Source organism: Gorilla gorilla, chromosome 11 (genome assembly GCF_029281585.2).
Source record: "Gorilla gorilla gorilla isolate KB3781 chromosome 11, NHGRI_mGorGor1-v2.1_pri, whole genome shotgun sequence".
Taxonomy (NCBI): Eukaryota; Metazoa; Chordata; class Mammalia; order Primates; family Hominidae; genus Gorilla; species Gorilla gorilla.
The window spans coordinates 77,407,203-77,431,079 of NC_073235.2; the positions used below are offsets into that span (position 1 = coordinate 77,407,203).

The following is a 23,877-nucleotide window of genomic DNA, read 5'->3' on the forward strand; positions in this document are numbered from 1 at the left end:
ATGTTTATTACAGCATTTTTCACAATAACCAAAATATGGAATCAACCTAAGTGTCCATCAACAGACAAATGTATAAAGAAAATGTGGTTTATTTACACAATGGAATACCATTCAGCCATTAAAAAGAATGAAATCCTGTCATTTTGCAGCAACATGGATGAACCTGGAAGACATTATGTTAAATGAAATAAGAAAGGCACAAAAGATGAATACTGCACATTCTCATTCGTATGTGGAAGCTAAATAAATTGATCTCACAGAAGATGAGCAAGACAGTGGTATCTAGAGGCTGGGAGGGGTAGAGGAAAAAAAAAGGATAGGGAGAGGTTGGTTAATAGATATAAAATTATCCTAGATAAGAGTTACAAATAATTTATATTTTCAATTAGCTAGAAGAGAGAATTGTGAATGTCTCAACACAAAGATTTGAGGTAATGGATATGCTAATTACCCTCAGTCATTACAGTGTATACATGTATCAAAATATCACTCTGTACTACATAAATATGCACAATTATTATGTGTCAATTTAAAATATTTTTTAAAAAGCAACTTAAAAGGCCAGGTGCCCTGGCTCACAACTGTAATCCCAACACTTTAGGAGGCCACGGTGGGTGGATCCCTTGAGCTTAGGCGTTTGAGACCAGCTTGGGCAACATGGCAAAACCCCATCTCTACAAAAAAGTACAAAAATTAGCCAGACATGGTGGCACATGCCTGTAGTCCCAGCTACTTGGGAGGCAGAGGTAGGAGTATCACTTGAGCTCAGGAGGTTGAGGCTGCAGTGAGCCAGATCACACCACTGGACTCTAGCCTGGGAGACAAAGCAAGACTCTGTCTAAAAAAAAAAAAGTAAAAAGTTAAATAAATAAATAAATAAATAAATAAATAAATAAAAGCTATTTAAGTTATCTTTTTTGGTGATTATGCTGTGAATTTGTAAGGTTCATTTGTTCTTATTTGTATTCAATTTTAGGGTTTGCTTGTGTGTGTGTGTGTGTATGTGTGTACGTGTTTTTGTTTTTGTTTTTGTTTTGAGATGGAGTCTTGCTCTGTTGCCCAGGCTGGAGTGCAGTGGTCCCATCTCAGCTCACTGCAACCTCTGCCTCCTGGGTTCAAGCGATTCTCCTGCCTCAGCCTCCTGAGTAGCTGGGATTACAGGCGCCCGCCACCACAACCAGCTAATTTTTGTATTTTTAGTAGAGACTGGGTTTCACCATGTTGGCCAGGCTGGTCTCAAACTCTTGACCTCGTGATCTGCCTGCCTCAGCCTCCCAAAGTGCTTGGATTACAGGCGTGAGCCATCATGCCCAGCTGGGTTTGCTTTTTAAAAATCATTTTTCTTTACCTTTTTTGTTTCAATACGTGACCATTTACATGGTTCAAAAGTCACAACTCAGACTAAAAATCAGACTCAGAAAAATCTCACTCCCATCTCTATTTCCTCCACAGTGCTCTTCATCCACTCCTTATCATAATTATTATTATGATAATAATTATGTAAATAAGGTGCTCTTCATCTACTCCTTATCATAATTATTATCATAATTATTTTACCAGTCTCTGGTTTAATCCTTTCTGTGTTTCTCTTTTGCAAAAATAAACTATATCTACAAATATACTTTTCCTTTTTGTGGAGAACAAGGTCTCACTATGTTGCCCAGGCTGGTCTTGAACTCCTGGATCAAGCTGTCTTCTCACCTGTGCCTAGCTAAGTGTTGAGATTACTGGCATGAGCTGCTTTGCCTGACCAGACTATATATTTTTTATTTTCTATTCTTTCATATGAAAGAGGGACCATACTTACTATATCTATATACATTTTATATCTGTAAATCTTTCCATATCAGTACATAGAAATCTTCTTATTTTAGTATTCTATTCTATTCAATCAGTCTCCTCTAGACAGACATTTAGGTTTTTTTCTGCTATTACTAACAATCCTACAATAAAAAACTTTGAGCATGTGTTATTCTATATTTGTACAGGTGGTTCATCAGGATAAATTCCTAGAATGTGGACTGTTAAGTCAAAGGCAGGTGAAGGTATAATTTGGTAGATACTACAAAATTCTCATAAAGTTATAGTATGTCACATTCCAATCTGCAATGTAAGTGCCTGTTTCCTCACAGGCTTGCCAAGTAAGTATATTCTGAGCTTTTAACTTTTGCCAATCTGCAAAGTAAAAATGATCTCTCTGTATTTTAATTGGCATTTCTCTTATTATCAATGAAATTTGAACATCTTTACATAAATTGTCATACATCATATCTTTTTTTGGTGAACTATCCACATCTTTTGTTCATTTTTAAAATCATAAGTTAAATACTTATTTCAATGTAAAAAAGAATTCAATAATCCTACAATGATGGCTCCAAACTTTGTTCTAAAAAAAGAATATTAAACAATGAAAACACAATGTATGAATTAACTGAAAAGAATACAAACAACCCTTAAAACTATATGGTCATATTCTATACTGTGTTCCAAACAGTCCACTAAAAAGTAGAAGTTAAATCAAATGAGAAGGATATTAAGAAAAATGTATTCAAGTTATAATTTTATCATATAGATTAGTGTTAAGTGGTTAATCTCACAAACAACCAAGCCACTGAAGAAGGTGAAAGTTTGGGAAACAGATGGTTGAGAGACATTTTTTGGTAGAAGGTTCATTACACCCACCTCGCAAGTACAGGTAATTCTTCGAGGATGAGGGGCTTCCTGTTGTAGCTGATATACTGTGAGAAGGTAGAAACAAAAAGTGTCAATGTCCCTTACATAGAACTTATCAATACATTAGAAATAAAAACCTGGCTGTTTTTTATGTTCACAAGAAAACTGGTATAACCTTATTTACTAAATTGTGTTATGAACAAAACAAAGAAAGTAAACAAAACTACATTTAGTGAAAGCCCAGGAGCAATTCAAACAGAAAAATCATAATCCAAACAAGTGTCTTTTTACCTTATAACAAGTCAGTGCTGGATATTTGGCTCTGTTCTCCATAATCTGGTCATTTATTTTCCCCAGTTCTTTGTGGGGATATTAAAGGATGTCTTTGATATAAACCAATAATGGTTATATATACATATATTTAAAGCATGTTATTAAGTGTCAAGCTTGAAACTAAAATCAAGATTTATAGGCTAAATGTAACGAACACACTGTTTTTCTCCCCTATTTATATTGCAAACATCTATCTTCAAAGATAATTTTCCTCTTCCCCTAAAAACAAAAGGTCTGAGCCAAAGTTACCACTGCTTATTCAACTAGGGCAAATATAGCAAAAGAAAGAATTCAGATATTCAAATAACTTGCCAAAAGAGGGAATCATTTTTAGGGCATCTGAAAATGCATCAGTGAAAATTATACTGATACCATGACTTCCTTCTAGCCTCACTTCAGGCTTTTTTACTTAAAATGAAAAAAGAATGAATAGGATGTGTGGCTATATATGTCTAAGTTTATCTCTTGGAGATTTTTTTTTCTATTTCTACATATATAATCACACATAATTTAATACTCTAAATACTTAAGATATTTTGTCAACATAACATCAAACTACCCAGTAATCTGGGACTGTCAGATAACGGATGACTCAGATTTCAAATGGATACAATTACACGGACTCTACTTCTGACCACATTCATTCATATACATCATAGGGACATATATAGAATAAATACAATTAGACTATACACACATACATAATTAGCCTGTGTGTGTGTGTGTATATATATATAAATGTGTGTGTATATATATACTATCTCTCTCTACACACACACACAGTGAACACACACAGATACACGTAACTGTGAGTACTTCTATGCAAAGGGGATACAGCACTGGGGTTAAGAATTTGAACTCTTGAACCAAACCATCTGGAGTCTGAACACTGGGGCTCTGTCACTAGCACTGCATTCTATGCCTTCATTTTCCTTATTTGCAAAATGGGATTAATAATAGTTTGTACTTCACAGATTACTTAAGGATATAAATAATTTATGTGAAAGATGTAAAATAGTCCCTAGCACACAGTAAATGCTCAATGAAGACTACTTATTATTATGCATAGGTGATTGATATTAATACATAAAATTCTTTATAATAATACTTGATTACTAGGATGCATCTTGAGTTCATCACTAAAACATAATATCAGGGCAATGCTATAATTTAAAAGGAACTGAAAAATACAGCTTTATTGTTTAAAAATCAAACACAAAGCCACTTCATCAGGAATGTTTAAATTCTACTGGTAGAAAAGTATTCCTTTACCTTTTTCTCCTGATGGCAAAAATCCCTAAGAGAGGTAATACATTAAAACAGTTTTAGATACCCATATTTCATTGTGAGAGTTAATAAGAAATATTCCTGTGAATATAGTTTTATATATTGTTACAGAGATGACACAAAGGGAGTTAATTCTGAGGTAGAAAAGGGAAGAAAAAGCACTAAAGTCAAATTTGTCTGGCCCTGATAATGAAAAGTACATGTGTATCACCCCATGATATGTGTAAATCTCCATCCTCCTTAAAAATGGCCAAAACATGATTTGTAAGAAAGAAGGATTCTTCAAAGGCCAGGCACAGTGGCTCACACTTGTAATCCCAGCACTTTGGGAGGCCAAGGTGGGAGGATCGTTTGAGCTCAAGAGACCAGCCTGGCAACATAGCGAGACCCTGTCTCTAAAAAATGTAAAAAAAAAAAAAAAAAAGATTCTTCAAGTCCATTCCTCCATATTGGTACCTATAAGGTAAAAATTCAGTTCATGTTTCTATTTTGATCAGTAATTCTCAAAATATTGGTATTTTCCTTTGTCAAGAAAATGCTCTGGAAAGTGCTGTCATCTATGAAAACCCAATTCTGAGAACTGAATGATAGTCAAGAAGAACATTAAAAGTTAATACAGAAAGTAAAATGTCGATTTTGACTCAAAGCACAAATACTGTAGTATCTGGTTATCAGCAGTAAGCATTTGCCTGTTCAGTAAGCATACATTAAGATGAGCCACTATGAAAAAAAGGGAGACAATATTGTCATATGAGAATTGATGTGGGTTTCAAATTTGCTTTCATCAGAGTTTCAAAGGGTATATAGTATTTTCTTAACATTAAGTCACATAAGGTTATTTACTTTTCAATTTCTTTCAAATCCTTCTAATCGTCTCAAAGGATAAAGCTCTGTTTCATAACAAGGAACTTTTAGACAAATGCCTCCTGATTGGCTATCAGTGGTTACTAACAGTTAATCTATCTTTAAGACTCTTTTTTTTTAATTTTTTTTTTTTTTTTTTGAGACAGTGTCTCACTTGGTCACCCAGGCTGGAGTGCAGTGGCACAAACATGACTCACTGCAGCCTCAACCTCCCAAGTTCAAGCAATCCTCATGCCGCAGAACCCAAGTAGCTGGGACTACAGGCACACACTACCACGTCCAGCTAATTTTTGTATTTTTTATAGAGACCGGGTTTCACCATCTTGCCCAGGCTGGTCTCAAACTCCTGAGCTCAAGTGATACTCCCACCTTGGCTTCTTAAAATGCTGGAATTACAGGTGTGAGCCACTGTGCCTGGTCAAGTCTTGGATATTTTATAACAAATATAACAAATTTGGATTCAAAAAACACCTATCAAAAAGATCATTAAAAAATTATACAAAGTAATGAGGTCTAATTCAGGTCCTTCTCTCTCAGTTTGGAATTTTTAATAATTTGAATTGGAACTCAGCTGAATTTAAATAAGCACAATCATTAAATGATTCACCAAAAATTAATAGCTAAATTCAAGATGAGGGAATATATGATTAAAGTACTTAATATTTTCAATCACCTTAGAAGTGTCAATGTGTATATACTTATTAATGAAATTCTCAATCCCTACAGACAATAAATTGTTCATCAAGTCCAAAGATCACAAATTGGTATCTTGAAGTCAAAATTGGTCCACATGTGTTTTGTTTGCCGTCTTTTACATTTGAGTAGGTTTTTAACGTTAAAAAATTAAGAAACTTAAGGACAACAAAAGCAAAAGAGAATTCCAGCCTCTTTTGAAAACTCAGATCTGGCAATAATGAACCCAGAGTCTAACATGACAATAAAAGGAGCTAATTTTGAGCTACTCTCTATAGACAAGGTCTCCACGGTCAACTTACTCGTAGTCCTAATCTGGCTTGCTTGCCTCATTTATTACATGTAAGGTTCCTGGTTTAATTCACACAATAAGTATTGAAAAGCGACAAAACCGTATTTGTTTAAAAAGAGTCCACAACTTAGACTTCTTGCTAATTTTACTTCCCTATTGGTTTATATTTGTAAGACTTCAGAGTTACATTTTTACAAGATCAATGGAACTAACAGTAGGAAGTACAAGATAGGCATGGGTAAAATAAGTTTATTCTAGAATCAAATTGTGAAATGCTGTTCAGATTCCACCATGCCAAAGATAGAAAAACAAAACACACTAACATGTAGCAACTTTTGACATTAAATTAAATCATCTTGTTTACTTTTATAGATCTATTACAGAAGTGAACAATTAGAACTCCTTGAATAGCTTTCAATGGGTGTGCCACCTTACACGAATTGACATACCTAATTATTTTTAAAATTTCAGCCCATTTCTATTTTATTACCATTTTAAGAATTTTTAATAACTAAATTTAAGTCACATCACAGAGATGCTGAAGCATTACAGTTTGTCGGTCCCAAAGACTATTAGTAGAAAATATTGTAAATTATCAATTCTAAACTATATATATATCTGGCCTAAGATTGTCATGGCTCAAATATTAAGGATACTGAACAATGCCTACTACCTCAGTTATTTAAAATTCCAGTCTCTATTGATGAAGTCAGGGTATAACAGGTCGGTCAGTCTTTAAAATTTTTCCTACTAAAATGTAAAGATTCCTAAGAGATGAAGTCCTTAAGGTACAATTAATAAACATCTTACTGAAGATTATTTAGAGCTGGTTGTAAAAACTGTAAAACTGTCTGAGTGGTAAAAGATAATATAAACAAAAAGTTCAACTTAATCACATTTTTTTCTAAGATCAGAATTTGACAAACACATTAACCATCTACATGATCATAAAAAGTCATCGTTAGAATGCATTTATTTATTTAATATGAATGAATAAATGAATGAGACAGGGTCTGGAGTTCAGAGTACTGATCACAACTCACTGCAGCCTCCATACCCCTTGGGCCCAAGTAATCCTCCCACCTCCACCTCCCAAGTAGCTGGGAAGCAGTTCCTCCCACCTCCACCTCCCAAGTAGCTGGGACCACAGGAGTACAACACCATGCCCAGCTAATGTTTTTATTTCTTATTTTTTGGTAGAGATGGGATCTCCCTAAATTGGCCAGGCTGGCCTCAAACTCCTGGGCTCAAGTGATCCTCCCACCTCAGTCTCCCCAGACTACTAGGATTACAGGCCTGAGTCACCAAGCCTGGCTGCAATTTTTATGTTTCCTCATTTGTTAAAATGTGCACATACTCAAATCTTGGAAGATTAATATCATAATCTTATAAGAAAATTTCTAAAAAGGATTTTTCCACTTGCTTTTAACATAGTTTAATTATAAAATTTCCTTGACTCAGAAGTTTTTTTCATGTGACAAATGAAAAAGTCAAAAGATAAAATATCTATTTTAATAATTTCCTACACATTTCTACTGTTAAAATGATTACGGGGAGTTCAGACATTGAAGTCATTAAGAGAAATGATAAAACTCCGTAACAGAACTGTAGTCTTATTAAAGAAAGATTCAGCTGGGCACAGTGGCTCACACCTATAATCCCAACACTTGGGAGGCCAAGGAGGCAGGATCACTTGAGGTCGGGAGTTGGAGACCTTCCTGGGCAACACAGTGAGACCTCGTAGTCTACAAAATAAAATTTTTAAAAATCAACCTGTGGTCACAGCTACTCAGGAGGTTGAAGTGGGAGGATCACTTGAGCCCAGGGGGTCAAGGCTGTAGCATGCCAAGATTGTGCCACTGCACACTAGCCTGGGTGACAAAGCAATAGCCTATCTCTTTTTTTTTTTTAATGTCTTTTTTTTTTTTTTTTGACATAGTTTTGCTCTTCACTGTTGTTTTCCAGGCTGGAGTGCAAAGGTGCGATCTCAGCTCACTGTAGTCTCTGCCTCTCAGGTACAAGTGATTCTCCTGTCTCAGCCTCCCAAGTAGCTGGGATTACAGGAATGCACCACTACACCCAGCTAATTTTTTGGTATTTAGTAGAGACGTGTTTCACCATGTTAGGCTGGTCACAAATTCCTGACCTCAGGTGATCCACCCACCTCAGCCTCCCAAAGTGTTGGGATTACATAAATGCCATATTTTAAAACAAATGATAGCTACTGCAAGACATGCGAGATATGTGAAGCTACAAAAAATACCAGTTGCATATACTACATTTACTAATTGATATTTTTCATGGAGGAAAAGATCACTACAAACTCAATAATAGTCTGAGGCTTCATAAATGTTCTTACATTAAAAATGTGCAGGGTGCAAGTCAGAGTCAGGGAATAAAGACAAACTGAAAACCAGAAAATGCAGAGAAGTTTTTTTTTTTTTTTTTTTTTTTTTGAGATGAAGTCTCGCTCTGTTGCCCAGGCTGGAGTGCAGTGGTGCGATCTTGGCTCACTGCAACCTCTGCCTCCCTGGTTCAAGCGATTCTCCTGCCTCAGCCTCCCAAGTAGGTGGGACTACAGGTGTGTGCCATCATGCCCAGCTAATTTTTGTATTTTCAGTAGAGACGGGTTTCACCATGTTGGCCAGCCTAGTCTCAAACTCCTGACCTCAGGCAATCCGCCTGCCTCTGCCTCCCAAAGTGCTGGGATTACAGGCATGAGCCACAGCGCCCGGCCAGAGAAGAATTTTAAATAGGCTTCCAGCCAATGAGATTATGAGACAAAATCTTTAGGAGGTAAAGAATATTAGTCATTTTTACACATTCGTATAACTATACTCCCAAGGGAAAAAGAAAAAGGCACTAGCAGCGTTGAGGGGAAGCATCTATGGCAATATTTTTAGAGACTGTTCATATTTTACTTATAATTAGCCCAAAGTGGCAACCTATTAAAAAAAATTATCTGTTCTGAGAACATAAGACCAATGAGAATCTGAATTGCTGTTCCTTCAGTCAGCAAATTTCAGCAACCTACAATCATCAGATTTATAATAAACCTCAGCATTTACAAAGATGTTAATCTATAATTAAAGAACAGGTTTCTTAGGCTGCTTATTCAACTACAGAAACAACAAACAAGAACTTATAGTGCTTTTCCATAATAATGCATTCATAAATTTTAAAAAACCATTTTGATTATATTAGCCCTATTTGAACTTTTAAAATCTGAAATATCCTTTACTTGGTGAAATAATATTCTCTAGAAAACAAGGAAAGGAAAATAAAGAACTAAAACCCTAGATGTTTAAAAAGAAATATTTATCCTAACGCAGTTTAAAGAGCAGCATGGAATCAAGTATCTCCCTTATGTTTTGGGAAAGTAATTATTTAAAAGTTAGATCACCTTTTTTTGCCTCTTTTCACTTATTCTTTCTATCAACATAGCCTCCTGAATTATTGTCATTTAAATATTCCTTTCTTCACATAAAGAATCAGGACCTGAAAATAATTAGACTGTTTGAGTTCTCAATGTCTCCTTGTATTAGCTTTATTAGCCACTCTGAACAAGTGGTCTCAAGTTTCACTACATGGAATTCATGCAAGCTCAGAGGGATGAAATGCATTCCAGACGGAAAACCATATACTGTACAGACTTTGTGTAAACACTCACTTAACCACAATTATTTCTATGCTACTCCCAAACCTTGTTTAAATTAATTTTTCAACAATGGGTACAAAATGGAATGAGTATTTCTATCTAATAATCCCATATTTTTATATTACTTATAAAGCACTATAACCCACACAATTATTTGTAGACTTACAGTAAGATTTCCAAACAGGAGGTCTATATTCATCTGTATCTGAAAGAAAAAACATCAAATTAACATTACTGAATATTTAAATTTTAAATGAGACATTTTAATCATTAACTCATTTAATATATATTTGTTGAGATCTATTTGTTCTAGGTATTGTGCTAGGCACTAAGGGGCATTCAAGGGTTTTTTTTTAGTCTTGGTCCTTACTTAGTTGGAGTAATTTTACAAAGATGTGTAAATAAAGTTACTGTATTTATTCAATTGCTTATTACATAAAAACATCAAGGTTAACTTTTACTGCTGGTACTCATTTCTTACTATCACTGAAGTAATAGTCAATAAAGGCTTTGTTTCTTTGGGCTTAATGATTATTTCACTGAAAGATCCCTAAAATTATTGAATTTTTCTTTTTCAGTCAAATTCACCAGATTAATCATTTTAATCACTGCAAAAGTTAAGTATTTCTATTATTTTCCCCCATTACATTTAGGGGATTCCAATGTACATGGTTTTACTAACATGAAGAAAGAAGGAACAGCAAGGTTCAGATCTCAGTCCTCACACATCCTGGACAATCAAAACCAGGAAATGAGAAACACTTCAATGGAAGAGAGTGTATCTAGGGAACCACAACGAACATGAGGTGAACATCTGCTCTTCAAGTCCATTTCCCCTCATGTTGCCTGAGTGCAGATGTAGGAGACAGTATAAATAGGAAGTGGAAAGAGATGGAAATACAAACACATGACGGACGTGGAGTTATCAGAGAAAGGAGAAGGGGCCAGTGTAGCTTCTGGCTACACTGGGGCCAGAGTAGCTTCTGGCTACACTGTGTGGCTTCTCATCAGTAAAGCATAGCTGGGGACTAATTTTTGCCAGTCAAAAGCTCTGCCTGCAAGACTATATAGCCACGACTGCAGAAACATTTTTTGGTATAGAAAGGTATGGCCAGCCACATCACCTGGCTCTGCTGGAAACCAACATGAACCCATTAGGCAATCTGATCCAAAAATTTTGATCTCCAAGGAAGCAAAAAAAATCCCTGGAAGGTTTATTGAGAAGACTAAACAAGTAGCTCAGGTAAAATGGTCATAGACATAAGACATTCAGCCTCCAATCTGCAACCTTTAAACTGCAATATCACACTTCATTTATAATGTGTTATCATAAACCACACAAATACTTTGAGAAAAAGGGTTACAGCAAGACTGCTAATAGTGGGCATAAGAACATAACATGGAAATTTTAAATCACGTGGAAATTGCTTGGCACCCCATAGAGTGTTCAAATATGTCTGCTTCAAGAGAAAGAAATAATGGGCATCCAAATTGGTAAGTCAAACTGTTGCTGTTTGCTGATGACATGATTGCACACCTAGAAAACCCTCAATACTCATCCAAAAAGCTCCTAGAACTGGTAAATGAATTCAGCAAAGTTTCCAAAGTTAATGTACACAAATCAGTAGCTCTGCTATACACCAACTGTGACCAAGCTGAGAATCAAGTCAAGAACTCAATCTCTTATACAAAAGCTGCAAAAAACAAACAAAAAACAAAAACAAAAACAAAAAAAACTTAGGAATACACATAACCAAGGAGGTGAAAGACCTCTGCAAGGAAAACTGCAAAACACTACTGAAAGAAATCATAGATGAAACAAACAAATGGAAACACATCCCATGCTCATGGATGCATAGCATCAATATTGTGAAAATGACCATACTACCAAAAGTAATCTGCAAATTCAATGCAACTGCCATCAAAATACCACCATTATTCTTCACAGAACTAGAAAACACAATCCTAAAATTCATATGGAACCAAAAGAGAGCCTGCACAGCCATAGCAAGACTATGCAAAAAGAACAAACCTGAAGGCATTACATTACCCAGTTTCAAACTATACTATAAGGCCATAGTTACCAAAACAGCATAGTACTGGTATCAAAATAAGGATATGGACCAGTGAAACAGAATAGAGAATCCAGAAATAAAGCCAAATACTTACAGCCAACTGACCTTCAACAAAGCAAACAAAAACATAAAGTGGGGAAAGGATACCCTATTCAACAAATGGTGCTGGGATAATTGGCAAGCCACATGTAGAAGAACAAAAGTGGATCCTCGTTTCTCACCCTATACAAAAATCAACTCAAGATGGATCAAAGACTTAAATCTAAGACCTGAAATCATAAAAATTCTAGAAGATAACATTGGAAAACCCCTTCTAGATACTGGCTTAGGCAAAGACTTCATGACCAAGAACCCAAAAGCAAACGGAACAAAAGCAAAGATAAATAGATGGAACTTAATTAAATGAAAGTTTCTTCATAGCAAAAGAAATAATCAGCAGAGCAAACAGACAACCCACAGAATAGGAGAAATCTTCACAATCTATACATCCGACAAAGGACTAATATCCAGAATCTAAAAGGAACTCAAACAAATCAGCAAGAACAAAACAAGCAATCCCATCAAAAAGTGGGCTAAGGACATGAATAAACAATTTTTAAAAGATGATATACAAATGGTCAACAAACATGAAAAAATGTTCAACATCACTAATTATCAGGGAAATGCAAATCAAAACCACAATATGTTAACACCTCACTCCTACAAGAGTGGCCATAATTAAAAAATCAAAAAATAATAAATGGTGTGGATGTGGTGAAAGGGAATACTTTTACACTGTTGGTGGGAATGTAAACTAGTACAATCACTATGGAAAACCGTGTGGAGATTCCTTAAAGAACTAAAAGTAGATCTACCATTTGATCCAGTAATTCCACTCCTGGGTATCTACCCAGAAGAAAAGAAGTCATTATATGAAAAAGACACTTGCACACGCATGTTTATAGCAGCACAATTCACAAATGCAAAGATATGGAACCAGCCCAAATGCCCATCAATCAACAAGTGGATAAAGAAAATGCGGTATATACATCTATATATCTAGAGATATCTAGATATATATCTAGATATATATATATCTAGATATATATCTAGATATATATATATCTAGATATCTCTAGATATCTCTAGATATCTCTATCTATATATCTATATATCTATATATATCTATAGAGATATAGATATATAGAGATATATAGATAGACATATGTATATATATACACACCATGGAATACAACTCAGCCATAAAAAAGAATGAAATAATGGCATTTGCAGCAGTTCAGGTGAACTTACCCAGATGGAATTGGAGACCATTATTTTAAGTGAAGTAACTCAGGAATGGAAAACCAAACGTCGTATGTTCTCACTCATAGGAGAGAGTTAAGCTATGAGGACACAAAGGCATAAGAATGATACAATGGACTTTGGGGAGTGAGGGGAAAGGATGGACGGGGAGAGGAATAAAAGACTACCCACTGGGTACAGTGTACAATGCTCGGGTGATAGGTGCACCAAATTCTCAGAAATCACCACTAAAGAACTTATTCATGTAACCAAACACCACCTAAAAATCTATTGAAATAAATAAATAAATTGAAAAACAAACAAATGAAAAATAAAATAAAATAAAATGTGGTATGTACACACCATGGAATACTAAACAGCCATAAAAAGAACGAAATTATGTCCTTTGCAAAAATATGGAGGCAGCTGGAGGCCATTATCCTAAACAAACTAACACAGGAACAGAAAACCAAATACCGTTATCTTCTCACTTACAAGTGGAGCTAAGTATTGAGCACACAAGGATATAAATATGACACAATGTCTATTGTGGACTACTAGAAGGTGAGGAGAGGGGTGAGTTAAACTACCTATTAAGCACTATGCTCACTGCCAGGGTGACAGGACCTGTACTCCAAACCTCAGCATCATGCAATATTCTCATGTAACAAATCTGCACATGTACCCCCATATCTAAAATAAAAGTTGAAAATTAAAAAACAATTGTGGAAAACTTAAAGACATAGAGGAAATCTTGGAAGAAGAAGAAAAATAACTTTTCCATTGGAGAATAATGATAAGAATTACAAGCAGACTTCTCACCAGAAACCATAAAAGAATTGAGAGAGGAGTAAAATATCCAAAATGTTGAAGAAAGAAAAAATAACAACCCCAAATTTTATATCCACTAGAATTATCCTTCAAATCAGAAGGAAAGATAAAGACTTTCTCAGAAAAACAACAAATGAGAGAACTCAACACAACAAACCTGGCCAAAAATAAATTTTAGAAGAAATTCTTCAAAAACAGAGGGAAAAGGATGTAAGTCAGAAACTCAAATCTACATAAAGAAAGAGCATCAGAGAAGGAATATATGATGGTAAAATGAAAAAACAAAACACACACACAAATATGTCTGCTCAAAGAATGAGTAACAGGCTGGGCGTGGTGGCTCACACCTGTAATCCCAGAACTTTGGGAGGCCAAGAGGGGCAGGTCACCTGAGGTGAGAAGCTCGAGACCAGTCTTGGCCAACATGATAAAACCCCATCTCTACTAAAAATACAAACATTAGCTGGGCGTGGTGGCAGGTACCTGTACCCCAGCTACTCAGGAGGCTGAGGCAGGGAGAACTGCTTGAACCCAGTGGGCAGAGGCTGCAGTGACCTGAGATCACACCACTGCTCTCCAGCCTGGGTGACAGAGCAAGACTCCGTCTCAAAAAAAAAAAAAAGAATGAATAACAGATTACATGAATAAATGAATAATGAATGAAATAATGCAGCAAACAGACTCATTTCTTATTATTCACAGTAATTATATGCTATGAAGTTACCTCGAACACTGAATTTAGCAGCAAATGCTGAACCACTGCTCCTGGGGGCAACACAGGGTTAGGTTCCTGTGTGCCTCTGGTCACAACATTTTCATCAACCATTAAATACATAACCTTGTGTTATATGTGTATCTCTTTAAAGACACCTTATTTCGTATATACCGTTGATTCATTAACACTGAACTCACAGCAACAACACTGTAACTCATGCCTGTATGAAGCTTATCTAACACATGCATACTCTCCAAAATACGTATCACAGCCTTCTTGCTCTTAGGAGCACTGTCTAGACAGCACTTTAGCACGAGGCTTGGGGACCATTTTAAATGGCAAAATCACTAAGAACAACAACAATAAAATCCCACAAAAATGTAAAAAAGTGTGGCCCTGAAAAGACCATGAAAAGAGGACTTGTTTACAGCGTGAGAGCTGAAACAAGGCGGAGAACTGCCTTGCTTGGCCACAGCCGGGAACAGGCAGGTCATATGACTCAAATTTTTTACTTCTCTGTGATTATTTGCAAGTGACCACAATGCCTCTGCTAGGGTGTGTGTGTTGGGTGGGGGGCGGTTAATTATATTGAAGTTTGTCTTAATAAGTAAACCATAATTAACTCAATTGTATTTTTAATACTAGAAAAAATTTGCCTGTAAGCATTCAAGTCATGTTATTATGTCCTTGATATTCTGCTGTTATTATAATTCAATCCTAAGGAGTATGACGTGGAGCGAGTTTCCAGTTTATAACAGGACACCCATATTCTATGTGTGTCTCCACTTCCTTGTGGGGCTCCAAACCATAAGAGGTGGTGACCAGGTACCTCCTGATCCACTGTGAGGGGCTAGGAAGGGAGGGAGCACTCAATGAGACTGGGACCCTATGTAGTAAATAATTTAATCTTGTCTCAGAAGAGGTCTAGACTTTGCCTTCAAAGATAATTTTTGTTTGCCTGGGGCCAGCCAGAGAGTAACTTGGGGCTTTGGGTCACTGGTATCAGTTAAGGAACCACATGGACAGTCAATCAACCATGCTTATGCAATAAAGCCCCAATGAAAGCTCTGAACACCGAGGCCAGGAGAGCTTCTCTGGTTGGAAATATCCCACGTGGATCATCACACATAAATGCAAGAAGAAGCCAGCGACATAACTGTAATCCCAGCTACTCTGGAGGCTGAGGCAGGAGGACTGCTTGAGCCCAGGAGTTCAAGATCAGCCTGGGCACCAAGGAAGGAAGGAAAGGGAGGGAAGGGAGGAAGTAAGGAAGGAAGGACAGGAGGAGAGAAGGAAGGGAGGGAGGGAGGGTGGGCATGTGTCCTGACTCCAAGGAGAGAGGACAATGGAAGCTCTGTGTTTTGCATTTCTCCTGGACCCTGTCCTGTGTGTGTCTTCCCCTGGCCGATTTTAATGTGTATCCTTTCCCGGCAATAACCATGACTGTAAGTAATGTTTAGTGAGTTCTGTTGAGTCCTTCTAGTGAATTTTAGTCCGTGAAGGTGGTTGGGGAACTCCCCCACTCAATTTGCAGTTGGTGTCAAAAGTGAGGGAAGTCTTGGAGATTTTGTAGTTGGCCCTAACGCCTCACAGACCCTGTGCAAAGCTGCACCTATGAGCCGTGAGGGCCTCCCGGAGATCATTCTGACTTTGGAGAAGGTGAGAAAGAAAGGCTAATTCTCAAAGTCCATACTCTAAGAACTGTGTACTTAGTGCTAGGTGGCACTTTCTTAGGGAACATCAACCTTTACTTGCTCTGTGACTTTAGAAAATTTACTACCTCTCTGCATCTTAATCAATCTATTTATTTATAAAATGGAATAACAATATCATCTAAAATGGGAATAGTAACAACACAGGTTTGTTGAGAATTAAATTAGGTATCATCTATAAAGCACCTTGTACTTAGGAGACCTTCAGTAAATAAGAACCCTCTCCTGCCTTCACCAAAAGTGACTCTGAAAACACAATATTACCATATTAGCCTCAAGCCGCTGTTAATGATTTCAGCCATGTATTCCCTTCTTACTATCTTGGTCTTCCATGTACACCCGCTCTGTTATAAAAAACATTATTCAAGATGCTACAGATCACAATCATGGCCAAATAAATTTAGTATTTGGCAAAAAAATAAGAAATATTAGGGGAAAAGTTTGAATTTCTTTTAATATTCTTTTAATATTTCTTTTAATATTAAAACAATTCTAATTAATGACATTTAAGGGCACTGTTTAGGTTTTAAATATGTTTTCCTAGCAATCTATTTTTTGCTGGTAGAAGTCTAAACTGGCATAACCTCTCTGGAGAGCAATTAGCTATATATACCATAAGCTTAACTGTGTAACAGGTATCTATTAAGGCAGAGATTAGATGAGATGTTCTTTGAAGGAGAACACTTAACAATTATTTTGGCCTTTCTTATGTTTATGGGTAGAGACCTTAGATCACTGGTGTGGATCCTTTTGCTGAGAGAAAAGCGGCTTGAATGTTCCTTTAGTTGACCAGTGGGTAGGTGCCACTGTCCTTAGGACTCAGGGGAGGAGGGGACACTGGGAGGGGAAAGTTGAATGGCTTAGGAAAAAGTGCCTCAATCTCTTGATATGCAGAATTAGTTGCTGAAGGCAGGAGGACCAATTTTCCAGGACGCTAAATCTTCCTGAAAAGGAAGAAACATTACCCCAATCTTTAATTCCTGAGATTCAAAATTAAAGAGTTCTGTCACAGAAGACACTCATAGCTCAAGCCAAGTCCCACTGGCAAGAAGAGGCAGAGACATTCCTGAAATAAAATGGCCTTGAAGAAGGAATAACTGAAACTGGTGATCTAAGGTCACACAAAAAGCTTCTGCGTTTATCAGGTAGGACAGATTCTGGTACAGCCTAAGGTGGATGCTGGAAGTGTCTCTGACCTCAACCTCCCTGATACACTAAACCCTTCAGTAAAAGAAAATAAACTTTTAAAAAACTGCAATCTTGACCTTCAACTGCGGTGACTGCTGTGACCTGGGCCATGGTCTGACCAGAAACAGGATCCTAGTGGCAGTTCAAGCAATTATTGCCAAACAGTGCAGGGCTGGTCTTAAATGCTGACAAAAAATGATGATGGGAAGGAAGAGCAATAGTGTAGTCGGTTCTTTTTCTGGCATTTGGAGGCAGATGGGATGACTCTGGGACTGGGAAAGCCTCCTGGGGCTCAAACTTGGAGGTGGAGACTGTCTAAAAAGGAACATAATAAATTTCCTGCTGATTAATAGCAAAAACATGAGAGTATATTTGGTCCCTGAATTTATGTAACAGGTCACGTCAGTTCCTTCTGCATACCTTTAGACCCAGCAGTTCTATTTTTAGAAATTCATTGTAAACAATTAATTAAGGATGTTAGAAAAATATTAATACAGAAGAATATCACCACAATATTACTTTTAAAGACTAAAATACTGTACTCAACCTAAATGTCCAACAACTGAAAACCAGCTTAATCCATTATGATTAAGTATGATTAAGTATTCCAGTTTGAAGATACCTGGACTAGATGAAAAGGACTTTACCTTTTAATCTCTTAGAAAGTGTGTTCTCTGTTATCTTAAATATTTTAAATCTTATAAACCAGTGGTTGTCGATCTTTTGGGTCTCAGAAATCTGGATTCTAAAGAGCTTTTAATATTTATTGATATTAGCCACACTGGAAATTAAAACACAGCTGGGGCCGGGCACGGTGGCTCATGCCTGTAATCCCAGCACTTTGGGAGGCCAAGGCGGGTGGATCACAAGGTCAGGGGTTCGAGACCAACCTGGTCTCTACTAAAAATACAAAAAGCAGCCAGGCGTGGTGGTGCACACCTGTAGTCCCAGCTACTCGGGAGGCTGAGGTAGGAGAATCGTTTGAACCCAGGAGGCAGAGATTGCAGTGAGCCGAGATCGTGCCACTGTACTCTGACCTGGGCGACAGAGTGCGACTCCGTCTCAAAAATAAATAAATAAAAATAAAAACACAGCTGGGCACAGTGGCTCATGCCTGTAATGTCAGCTCTTTGGGAGGCTGAGGCAGGAGGATCACTTGAGTACAGGAGTTCGAGACCAGCCTGGGCAACAAGTGAGACCTTGTCTCTAGAAAAAAGACAAAAAGAAAAAAAAAATCAGGTGGCGCGTGACTGTAGTCCCAGCTACACAGGAAACTGGGGTGGAAGGATCACTTGAGCCCAGGAAGTGGAGGCTGCAGTAAGCTGTGTTTGTGCCACTGCACACTAGTCTGGGTGACACTGACGGAGGGAAGGAAGGAAGGGAGGAAGGGAAGGGAGGGAGGGAGGCAGGGAGGGAAGGAATGGAAGGAACAGAGGGAATGGAGGGAAGGGAGGGAGGGAGGGAGGAAGGCAGGCAGGCAGGCAGAAACTTGAAACGTATTTTTTTGTTAATTCATTTAAAAATAATTAGCCAGCTGGGCAAGGTGGCTCACACCTGTAATCCCAGCACTTTGGGAGGCCCATCACCTGAGGGTGGATCACCTGAGGTCGGGAGTTCAAAACCAGCCTGACCAACATGGAGAAACCCCATCTCTACTAAAAATACAAAATTAGCTGGGCATGGTTGCAGGTGCCTGTAATCTCAGCTACTCAGGAGGCTGAGGCAGGAGAATCGCTTGAACCCAGGAGGCGGAGGTTGCAGTGAGCTGAGATTGCGCCACTGCACTCCAGCCTGGGCAAAAAGAGTGAAACTCCGTCTCAAAAATAAATAAATAAATAAAAATAAAAATAAAATTAAAAAAAATAATAATAAGCCTATTATATCTTAACATTTTTATGAAAAATAACCATATTTTTCAGAACAAAAAAATGGTTTTACATTCTGCAAATCTCTTTAATGTCTAGCCTAATACAAGACAGCTGGATTCTCATATCTACATCTGTTGTTATACCACATGCCATGTAGCTTCTAGAAGATTCAATTAGATACTAGCAAGAGAATGAGAGTGATGAAAATAATGTCTCAGTATTATTACAAAAATAGTCTTGACTTTGTAAAATCTCCCTCAGGAGTCCCTGGACCATGCTTTGAGAATGAGTATTTTAAACCGTAATTTCCTTGGCATATCTAGGATATGGGATAGAGTGGGGTTAATAAACATTTCATCTAGGGCCAGGCGCGGTGGCTCACGCCTGTAATCACAGCACTTTGTTAGGCCGAGGCAGACAGATCACGAGGTCAGGAGTTCAAGACCAGCCTGACCAATATGGTGAAACCCCGTCTCTACTAAAAATACGAAAATTAGCCAGGTGGGGTGGCGCGCGCCTATAATCCCAGCTACTCAGGAGGCTGAGGCAGGAGAATCGCTTGAACCTGGGAGGCGGAGGTTGCAGTGAGCCGAGATCACGCCACTGCATTCCAGCCTGGGCAACAGACCAAGACTCTGTCTCAAAAACAAACAAACAAAGAAGAAATATTTCATCTAATAGAAGAAATACAAAAATTAGGAAGAGAAAAGAGAGAAAATTGTGTGTTCTTTTGGCAGAGAACAGCAGCTTGTTCAAAGTTAACCAGGGCTAATACTCCGAAAATGTTTGTCATTGCCTTCAGCTGAAGGTCTCAAGAGCTCACAACACCTCTTTTTGATTCTGTCAGAAAATCCGCCCAGACCCGGCGTATGAACCTGTCAAACTCCATCAGCAGAATATGACTGAGAATGAGAAGCAGATAACCTATGACTTAAGAATAGCTGCTTAAAATATCTTTATTATGGTATGGCTGGGCACGGTGGCTCACGCCTGCAATCCCAGCACTTTGGAAGGCCCAGGGGGGCAGATCACCTGAGGTCAGGAGTTCGAGACCAGCCTAGCCAACAGGGTGAAACCCTGCCTCTACTAAAAATACAAAAATTAGCCGGGCATGATGGCATGCATCTGTAATCCCAGCTACTCAGGAGGCTGAGGCAGGAGAATTGCTTGAACCAGGGAGGCAGAGGTTGCAGTGAGCCAAGATCGTGCCACTGCACTCCAGCCTGGGCAACACAGCGAGACCCTGTCTCAAAAAATAATAATTATTATTATATACATATATCCTTATCATGATATGTATGACTATTTAAATTAAGTATATACCCATAAAATCTATTAAAAGGTTTTCTCCATTGCCATGAAGTGTCAGTAATACTTTTCATACCTAATATAAAAGATAATTTTATAAAAATATCAGTTATGCTGGCACACAGAAATGTTAAAATAATCAGAAAGTTTCATTCATTCAGTAATTACACATGAAACACCTTCTATGGGTGAGGGTGTCAGTTACGAGGCGGGTCCAGATATAGTTTGTGCCTTCAATGGCAGTAACAAAAATATGATGGATATTATTCACAAACAAGGCAATAAAGTAAGAGTAATAGAAGTTTTACAAACATTGTCTTGTCTAAATGCCCGGCAAGAATAGGTCTATAGTAAGTATTTGCTGAACTGATGAACGAATGGAAGGAAAGAAGGAATCACTTTTGGCCAGAGAGTCAAGAAACACATACCAGAAGAGGTATTATCTGACAAGACTCTTAGGGCAGAAACAAGAAAGTTCAGTACCTGTTTGAGGAACTGCAAACAATGCAGAGTGGCTGAAATAAAGATATACTGAGGAAAGTTTGTGACTCAGGCCCTGGAGGGAACCTGGGCTGAGTTGTCAGGAGGCATCCACAAATAACGCACTATGAGTTTTTCTCTGGTTTGTATGTTCTTTCAATTAAATACTCAGCTATTTGAGGACAGAAGAATGCTGTAGTCAGGTCCAGCTCACTTCCCAAGAGCTGGAGAAAGCAAACCAGGCAGCAGGAAAGCCAAAGACAGAAGACAACAAGCACAACTCATGGAGCCGACTCACAAGAGCACAAAGTAATGAACTGAAAATTGCAGGTGGCAGCAAGGCCTGGGAAAGGGGAGAGAAGCTTCATGTCTAAGCTAGGTTCTGTGTGAGACATTCTCCTCGAGACTTGATGTAAAAACATAAACAAATCCATGAAAATGAAAGAAAAAGATGAGATCAAAATAAGCCTAAGTTAATTCGTATGTACAGTACAACCTTGTCAGAGAATTTTTTCATTTTTTTATAAATGAAAGAAAAGATATTCCTGTGTGTATGTATGTGCATGTGTACACAGGGGGGAGAGAGAGGATGAAAGAACTAGAAAGACACACACTAGAAGGGTTAACAGTAGTGATCTCCAGATCAGCCTTTCTCCTCCTCTAAAGCAAGTCTGGATAATGTTTCAAGTGACTGTTTTCTTAGTTCTCCCAAGTATGGGAGATAACAAACTCTTTCTGGAAGCACAGGAGAGAAGTTACCTTATTACATGTAATGGATGCCCTATGGGTCTTGGAGTATTATTCTCTCCTAGAACCAGGAGGAGAAAGGCCTCTCTATTATACAACGAATATACTACATTTGTGCTAACAGAGAACTATTAAAAACAAAAAAGTGTAAGTAAACTATCTGTAAGATGAAGAAAACATGGAAACTGAATCAGACAGAGAAAAGTCCTCTTTAACAAACTCCACAGGAGGCTCTACTTGTTTTAGGTGGGCTCTTGAACTGCATGTACTACCAGAGAAATCCCAGTATGAGAGGCTTAAAAATCAACTATAGCTTTGTGGCAAACTTATGCATAATAAAGCACCACATTCTTCTAAAGTCTTTGAATTCCCCCTCAGAATCCCTGTGGAGGTCTTCATTTACCTCTTCTGCCGGTTCTAATTGAATTTGCTGAATGTCAAGCATTTGTTATAGGAAATGAAAAACAGTTTCTTAATTAAATTTTCTTTCATTCTTGGTTAACTGCTAGAATTGCAAGTCAAGAAAACCTTATCTAAACATATTTTTATATATTCTATCATGTTTATGAAAAGCGATTCCAATTTTTCTTGCTTTTTTAAACTCAAAGGTATAGATTTTAAACAAGATTTAGTGTTAAACTCATTGTTGCCATAATCTTTTGTGCTGCTTTTTCTCTAAATATTAGTATTGTCAGGACATTCACTTTTCTTTAAATAACAAAAATTTCAAGATATCTGAGCCTTTAGGCAATGATTTTTAAAATCCCTAGTTAAATCCATCTTTGATATAATTTATAACATTATAGTTATTTAGGAGATACTCAAAAGTATTCATTTACTGACTGATAGGATTAAATTTACTTACAAATACCTTAATGTCCTGATTTTTTGGATTAATTTATAACATTTTATGACTAAATACATCTTCATGTTCTCTCCAATTAGATCCTATTTACATCCACTATATCTATAGAAGTTGTTAAAAATGACCTCTGAAAAAAATTATTTCTTTCTTTTTATTATATATTCTTTTTGTATCATTATATAATCTATATCTTATGCATTCTTTGGTTTAGAATAATATTCCTCTGGTGAAGTTTAAACCTGCTTAACGTTTTACTTTTAAAGTTAAACAGTTCATTCTAGAACAGACTAGAATGTTAAATTTAAGCTGTTTATTTTTTTAGGGCCAAACCAAAGGCTGTTACAACTTTTAAACAATATAATGAATTCTCAAAAAGGACTATATTGCATTTTAAATGAGGTTTAGACAAATGACCTATGAACACTCAAAAATTGTGATTTAGGTTTTAAAGCATATTAGTTTCAGATTGCCTTTGGTTTGAAAATTAACAATTTTGAATTGTATCAACAGAATGACATTTATTAGCAAGAAAAAAGACCATTTCTTCCCTTCAAATGAAGAGTCGCCTTTCAATCAACTGGTGAGATTTCCTGTACTGCTTTAATCCAAAAATGTACGGCAATAATAATTAATCCCCACCTGTTGCTGTTCTGTTTCAGTTCAATGTTTAGACACACCAAAATAATGACATGCTTAAACTCTTATTTTACTATAAAGTGATTTTTGAAACAAGGGCATAAACAGTAAACACCAAACAAACAAGTACTATAGTTAATACGTGAAAGAGTCACAAAGAAAACATCCAAGCTCTTTAATGAAGTTTCTCGGAAAACAAAAATTCACAGTGAAAATGGCTCCTAATAACATACATGATTCTAAACTAATGAGAAACAAAAATGAGCCTTGCTAGGTTTCTAGGTATCTCACATCCTGACTAAACTTCTTTCCTAGAAGATGCTTCAAAATGTGGAAAGAAGGCATTACAACTAAGATAATTAAAATTCACT

The 23,877-nt window shown here is 37.1% G+C and overlaps 1 protein-coding gene across 3 annotated transcripts in view; it reads right to left on the reverse strand.

Annotated features, from left to right (window-relative positions):
- The window catches only part of CHN1 (chimerin 1), a 206,667-nt gene that overhangs the window by 142,951 nt on the left and 39,839 nt on the right, over positions 1-23,877 (reverse strand). For all 3 annotated transcript variants that reach the window (XM_055379201.2, XM_031008772.3, XM_055379198.2), the window contains exons 2-3: positions 9,967-10,005; positions 2,683-2,738 (exon numbers count right to left, since the gene is read on the reverse strand). Coding sequence is in view for 2 of the 3 variants with exons in the window: in XM_031008772.3 (XP_030864632.1) it covers positions 2,683-2,738; positions 9,967-10,005 (95 nt within the window). In the remaining variant the exon portion in view is untranslated. The remainder of the gene's footprint in view (positions 1-2,682; positions 2,739-9,966; positions 10,006-23,877) is intronic.